Below are 6,952 nucleotides of genomic sequence, written 5' to 3'. Positions count from 1 at the left end.
TGTAGCATTTTGTAGGAAATGTGATTGTGTGAAAATAAACATGTCAGATCTGGATCTCTTCTCTTCTCTTCTCTTCTCTTCTCTTCTCTTCTCTTCTCTTCTCTTCTCTTCTCTTCTCTTCTCTTCTCTTCTCTCATTTGTCACAAATTCTCTCTCTTTTTGAACAGTTCTTTGCATCGCCTGTCAGACCCACACTGGAATCTTTAGCTGGAATATATATATATTAGTATATTAGTATAATATATTAGTGAGTCATTGCACATGTTCACTTCTCCTGTTAGCTTCAGGAGAGGCTGGTGGAGGTAGAAATCGGAGGACGGGCTCATTGTAATGCATGGAATGAAATGAGGAATGGTGTTAAACATGTGTGCTTGATGCCATTCCCAATTCCATTCCATGCATTACAATGAGCCTGTCCTCCGATTCCTACCTCCACCAGCCTCTACCTCCTACCTCCGTGCTGGAACCTGGTACACTCTCATATTAGCTCTCATCGGCTCAAAAGAGCCATCATATAAAGGCACAATCTGTAGCTTTTATTTGCTAGTGTTTCGCCTGCACTTGTTTTTTAATCTGTGGGGGTGGATCAGATCTATCTGGCAGATTGTGAGTAGTAAAAGGGAAATCAGCCAGCTCGATCTGATCCTGGATAGCAAAAAAAGAATCATTCTGATCCAGAATAAAGGTTTTGAAATACTGGGTCATGAGGAGCAGTTCTGACGCTGCCCTGTCTGCTCTCTGTTCTGTACTCTCTGGAATAAAGGGAAATGGCTCCTGGTGGTTACACCACCACAGCATCTGCCCTCAACTTCCCTCTCTCTCCTATTACTCACAGGGAGCCAAGGGTCAAACCGAATAGAGAATAAACCAACTCAAACCAACTCAAACCAACTCAGAACTTTTAAGATATGACTAAAGGGCATCACTAGATGTATGTATTACATGTATGTATTAGATGTATGTATTAGATGTATGTATTAGATGTGTGTATTAGAATATATTACAGAATTCTAATACACCACTCTTTATATTAATGACAGAGAATAGATAGCATCTAGTTGCTGGGTTGTTGCTGGGAGTAAACACTACGGTGAACGGGGTGGTGTGTGGCCGCTGTGGGTGTTCTGATTTGCCTGATTTAACCGCGCCGTTGCTTTTTTCCCTGGAGAGAGACTTTAAATACACACATGAGGTTTTGAAAGACACTGTCAGATCTAAGTGAATGATGTGTCCACCGCCCACTCAGAGACCGTCTCAGCGTCGACGCGAGGTACCGTATGATACGTTTCTGATATACCTAACCTAAGGTTCAGTGGTTCCTCTGAGGGAGGAATGTGCTTCACACCGGTCGCATCTGGTTGAAAATCAACACAGCAGCTGTTTGTTATCATCATGTGGAGTAAAGATAAGCGTTTCAGCAGCAGGGGAGGCTGGTGGAGGTAGAAATCGAAGGACGGGCTCATTGTAATGCGTGGTATGATGTCATTCCTTATCCCATTCAATGCATTACAATAAGCCTGTCCTCCGATTTCTACCTCCCCCAGCCTCAATGCATTACAATGAGCCCGTCCTCCGATTTCTACCTCCCCCAGCCTCAATGCATTACAATGAGCCCGTCCTCCGATTTCTACCTCCCCCAGCCTCAATGCATTACAATGAGCCCGTCCTCCGATTTCTACCTCCCCCAGCCTCAATGCATTACAATGAGCCTGTGTGTGATTTCTACCTCCCCCAGCCTCAATGCATTACAATGAGCCTGTGTGTGATTTCTACCTCCCCCAGCCTCCCCTGTTCTGCAGATACTGCCCCCGCTGTGAAGCCTCAGTGTTTGCTGTGGTCCTGATACGGCTTATGTTTAGAACACAGTGTCGTCTTACCATGTTGTATGAGCATATTTCTCCAGACGTTCACCAGACGTTCACCAGACGTTCACCAGACGTTCACCAGACGTTCAACATTCTAATTGATCACCAAATACAAACAAACAAGTCAACAAGACAACAAGACAACACCTGACAAGTTTTTATTCATTTTATTAGCAACAACATAAATACTTTCAAAAAATTCCAAATCAAAAATATTTACATGGGAAAGAATTATAAATACATTCAGAAACGTATTTGTTTTATGTCACTTCAGGACAGTTTGGGTTGAATGTCCCTAGCAGTTTAGCAAATCATTATCATATGTCATGCTTCAATATAGCAAACAGCATAGAAAATATTGTGTTGTGAATTTGTGAATCTAAGAAGTTTGTTGAAGGGTAAGATTAAGATGGCATGAGACGTCCTTCTGAACTGGACACCCTGAATAAAACACCACATGCTATTATGAATTATCATGAACATACATTTTTAGACATTATTGTGATTGTAAACATATTTTTTGCCGATTCGGATTTGAATGGAAGGACTCGATGAATACAAGCAATGTTCATAGCTTCATCTTGCCCGCTTCTCTATTCAGTGCAAATGTCACCATGTTACTTCTGACTGTCCAGTCCTTCCAGACCACCAGGGGGCGACGAGGAGCTGGCGTTTGATTTTGAGCAAGTCTCGTCTCTCGTCTCTGTGTGTCAACAGTGTTTACAGGAGACGGGTGACATCAGGCTCTACTGGACGAATGGAGACCCCCGTTCATCCTGCTGTGCATGGCGATGGCCACTGGGGCCACTGGGGCCCCCTTGTGGCGCCTCCGGGAACGACACCTAGAGCACAGCAGGTAGAATATCTCCACCACGTTGAGCAGCAGAGACACGCATGCAACCACCAGCATGAAGATGATGAAGATGGTCTTCTCCGTGGGACGGGACATGAAGCACTCGACGGTGAAGGGGCAGGGGGCCCTGATGCACACGATCCTGGGCTCCAGTGTGAAACCGTACAGGTAGTACTGGGCCACAATGAAGCCGGTCTCCAGCAGGATCCTGGCGAAGATGTTGGCCATGTAGCTGCCCAGCAGGTTGCCTTTGATGGTCACGTGGCCGCTGTCGTCGCTGTACTTCGGGGCTTTCGTTGTCTGGTTCCCGTCTTCGGCCAGAAGCCGCCTCAGCTTGTTCTCCTGGTGGATGACGTGCATCACGTGACCGAGGTAGACCAGGGTCGGCGTGGAGACGAAGATGATCTGGAGGACCCAGAAGCGGATGTGCGAGATGGGGAAGGCCTGGTCGTAGCAGACGTTCTTACAGCCGGGCTGCTTGGTGTTGCAGACCATGCTGGACTGTTCGTCCCCCCACACCTTCTCCACCCCGGCCCCCAGGATCATGATCCTGAACAGGAAGAGGACGGTCATCCACACCTTCCCGATGACGGTGGAGTGGGACTGGACCTTGTTCAGCAGAGAGGACAGGAACCCCCACTCTCCCATGTCGGCTGGTTGTTCTGCATGGGGAGAGAGAGAGGATGTAGATGTTAAGCGTGCTGTTGGGGAAGTAGAGATGTGGATGGAGTTGCACTGTACAGTGTTTGCAGTGTTGTGATAAACTAAAGGTCTGGATGGGGAGAAATAGAGAGAATAATATGGAGGTTAGGTGTAGTATATATTATATTATATATGGAGGTTAGGTGTAGTATATATTATATATGGAGGTTAGGTGTAGTATATATTATATATGGAGGTTAGGTGTATTATTGGGGGAACAGGGTTGAAGGTTGAGTTACAGTGTGTTTATTTGTTTATCAGAATCCCCTTTAGATGTGGCCACTGCTCTCCCTGAGGTCCACACAGAACATACAACACACAGCTGTGGACAGAACAGTTATACACTGTACCAGAACAGTTATACAGTTATGCAAGCAATGGTCAGCCCCCAAACCCCTGCACAATCACTCCGCTCTTCCACCTCGGCTGCCCGCCTGGCACTGCCGCCTCTACGTGGATGCAGTGGCCGCGCTACTCGGTCACGGCTTTTCACTGTCCTGGCGCCCCGCTGGTGGAATGAGCTTCCTACTGCTGTCAGGACTGCAGAGTCACTTCCGATCTTCCGCTGTAGACTGAAAACCCATCTCTTCAGGCTACATCTTAACAGTCCCTCCTAAAGACCTCTTCACCCCCACTACCCCCCTGTACTAACCCTAACCCCAACTCTTGAGACTTCTTCACCCCCACTTCCCCCCTGTACAAGTTCTCTCCTGTTAATAAATTTAAAAAAATTAAAAAGAAAAAAAGAATTGGCTTCTGGCATTGTGACTGTCTATGGCCCCTGGTGTGAGCATTGAGCATTAACCCCCTAACCCTGGTCTGAGCATAGATTACTTTATCTTATGATGACTGATGGATAGATGATTCACTTACTTAAACAAATGTATTTGTTGTAAGTCGCTTTGGATAAAGGCGTCTGCTAAATGCCATAAATGTGAATGTAAAATGTAAATGTAGGCTTATGTTATTTATACATGATGATGTTAAACTGTTTCAGTTGAGAAGACAAATGATTCAAGCAGGAAAAAAGAAACATATCAGCAGAAAGTATGTCTTTGTTTTGAGAGCATGTGCTGTTTATGGTGTAGTAAAGCATAGTTAAGAATGTAAAGAGTTAAGCTGTAAAATGTAAAGAGTTAAGCTGTAAAATGTAAAGAGTTAACCTGTAAAATGTAAAGAGTTAAGCTGTAAAATGTACTGCATAACAGGAGACATACCACGCTGTCTCTTGTGAGGACAAATGCTGTCAAAGACAAATAAACATCTGTGTTGATTTCTGTCGGTCACTGAAATATACAATGTCAGAAGTAAATTCTACTGTATTAAATGATGATGTAAATAATCAATCGAATTTTAAAAATGTATTTAATTTATCTTGTATGGAAAATCAGGATAGGGAAAGCCGAGTGTGTGGGGTATGTCTCCATGCTGCGTCTGAGTGAGGTGTCTGAGTGAAGCCCCTGACTGTCTGTAACGGCCACAGTGTGTTCTGTCTGCATCAATGATTCACCTGCTTCAGGCCACGCACACACACTGACACGGGGCTATGGACTAGAATATCCCACACACACTGACACGGGGCTATGGACTAGAATATCCCAAACACGACCGTGCCACTACCAAAACTATGTTCTAAAAACCGTCGTTTCTAAGCGCATTAGTCTTATAGAGTTGATAAGAATTGCCAATCTTAGAATAGTTAAAACATGAATGAAATCAAATGATGTTATTTGGTGACATCAGATTTAAAGTACCAGATGAGAATTAGAAATACTCCATGTTAACATGTTAACTGTTACTGTGACGAAAAGGAAGGACAAAATCAATAAGTCTTACCTTAATACAACCTCCTCCTGGAATGAATACAGCCACCAGCTCAGCTGTGTAGAACCTGCCTGCTGTACAGCACCTTGAACTTTAGAAATTGCACAATTCTGCTGCGTTGTGGCATCTGTCACGTTGTCCCTGGCCAGCAGAAATAATAAATCTGAGGTTGAGGATTTGGGAGAGTCAAGTCTGGGATGATGATTGTGCAGGTTAATTATTAACAGAGCTACAACAATGTGAATTCTCTGTAATTTTACCCTCCTCAATAATCAATAAACTATCTGCCAGCAACCTCTTCTCCTCCTTGGCCCCATTAAATGAAATATGATTGTGATGTAACCTTGCCCTCTGCTAATATTTTATAACCGATAAATATCTGTCTGGGCCGGGAAGGTACAAGGTAATATGAGGTCAAGAAGTTTCACACTAAGATTTCTGTTTGGATGTTTGCTTTTTTTATATACATATTGTTTTGTCACTCTGATACAAAATGAATAAATTGGTAGTTTGGCAGGATTCCAGCTCAGAGACAGATACTGTTCTCGGCATATGATTCCTGCCAACTAATGAGAATATTGTGATAAGACCCTTTATTTATTCATCTTAATTCATTCATTGGATTTATATTGCACCTTCCTACACACTTTCTAGACACACAGGCGCCCACATCGTGAGGGAGAGAACTCGTCACGACCAAGGTGAGACAGAGACTCAGTACAGCGATGCTCTCATCATGTGTCATGTTTATTTGGATTCTAGCAGATATCTTATCACTGGTATCTTGATATTTCAGCCCCTTTATGACAGGGTTGCGGGCAACGCTCCTTATTCTGAAGTGAAGCCCCCTTATGACAGGGTTGCGGGCAACGCTCCTTATTCTGAAGTGAAGCCCCCTTATGACAGGGTTGCGGGCAACGCTCCTTATTCTGAAGTGAAGCCCCCTTATGACAGGGTTGCGGGCAACGCTCCTTATTCTGAAGTGACGCCCCCTTATGACAGGGTTGCGGGCAAGGCTCCTTATTCTGAAGTGACGCCCTTGCACCTAACTTCCCACGCAAGGCCTCCCCAGAGAGGAAGATGTTCCGATCTGTTTCATGTTTCTGAGATCACGCTGACGGTGTCTCACTGTCCTTCTCACACAGACACACAACACTGTTCATTGTTAGACAGCTCAGTTATTAGTTTATTCATTAGTTTTATTTTTCAAAACAAGACACAAGAACATGTAGCGTGTGATGAGATGCATCAGCTGTTTTTACTGTTCAGGCCTCGTCCACCAAGGCTTCAGGGGGTTAGAAACACAACATAAGTTAACAATTAAATTATATTGGAGAGAGAGAAGTTTGCTCTGACACAAACATGTCTTGCATAATGCTTACAGCCGGAATGTGATGACTAAATCACATTTTTAATTTCCCTGATATAGTTTACTGGCAGTGAGTGTCCCATATGATACTTATCAGTGCTCATCGGAGCATTACCCACACTCAACATAAATACAATACAACACTTTAACAGTGCAATGCTTTAAAACGATTATCCATAACATTTTTCAATGAAACTGATAAAAACAAGGTCATTTAAAAAGTCAAAACACTTTGACTTCCAAGACACCAAACTAAATATACAGGTAGTGTGTTTACTCAAATCCCCCCCAAAATATACACTCTTCATTAAAAAAAAACACTCAAGACATTTTAATCAA

The 6,952-nt window shown here is 43.7% G+C and overlaps 1 protein-coding gene across 1 annotated transcript; it reads right to left on the bottom strand.

Moving 5' to 3' along the window:
* Positions 1 to 2,604: 2,604 nt before the first annotated feature.
* LOC310824903 (gap junction Cx32.2 protein-like) lies at positions 2,605 to 3,366 on the bottom strand (the record flags this gene model as incomplete). Its single annotated transcript, XM_083698160.1, has 1 exon — positions 2,605 to 3,366. The coding sequence occupies one exon, from the start codon at positions 3,364 to 3,366 to the stop codon at positions 2,605 to 2,607; it is 762 nt and encodes a 253-aa protein (XP_083554286.1).
* Positions 3,367 to 6,952: the final 3,586 nt, after the last annotated feature.

This window comes from Argentina silus (genome assembly GCF_951799395.1).
Source record: "Argentina silus genome assembly, contig: scaffold_225, whole genome shotgun sequence".
Taxonomy (NCBI): domain Eukaryota; kingdom Metazoa; phylum Chordata; class Actinopteri; order Argentiniformes; family Argentinidae; genus Argentina; species Argentina silus.
This window is presented reverse-complemented; position numbering and strand designations above follow the sequence as displayed.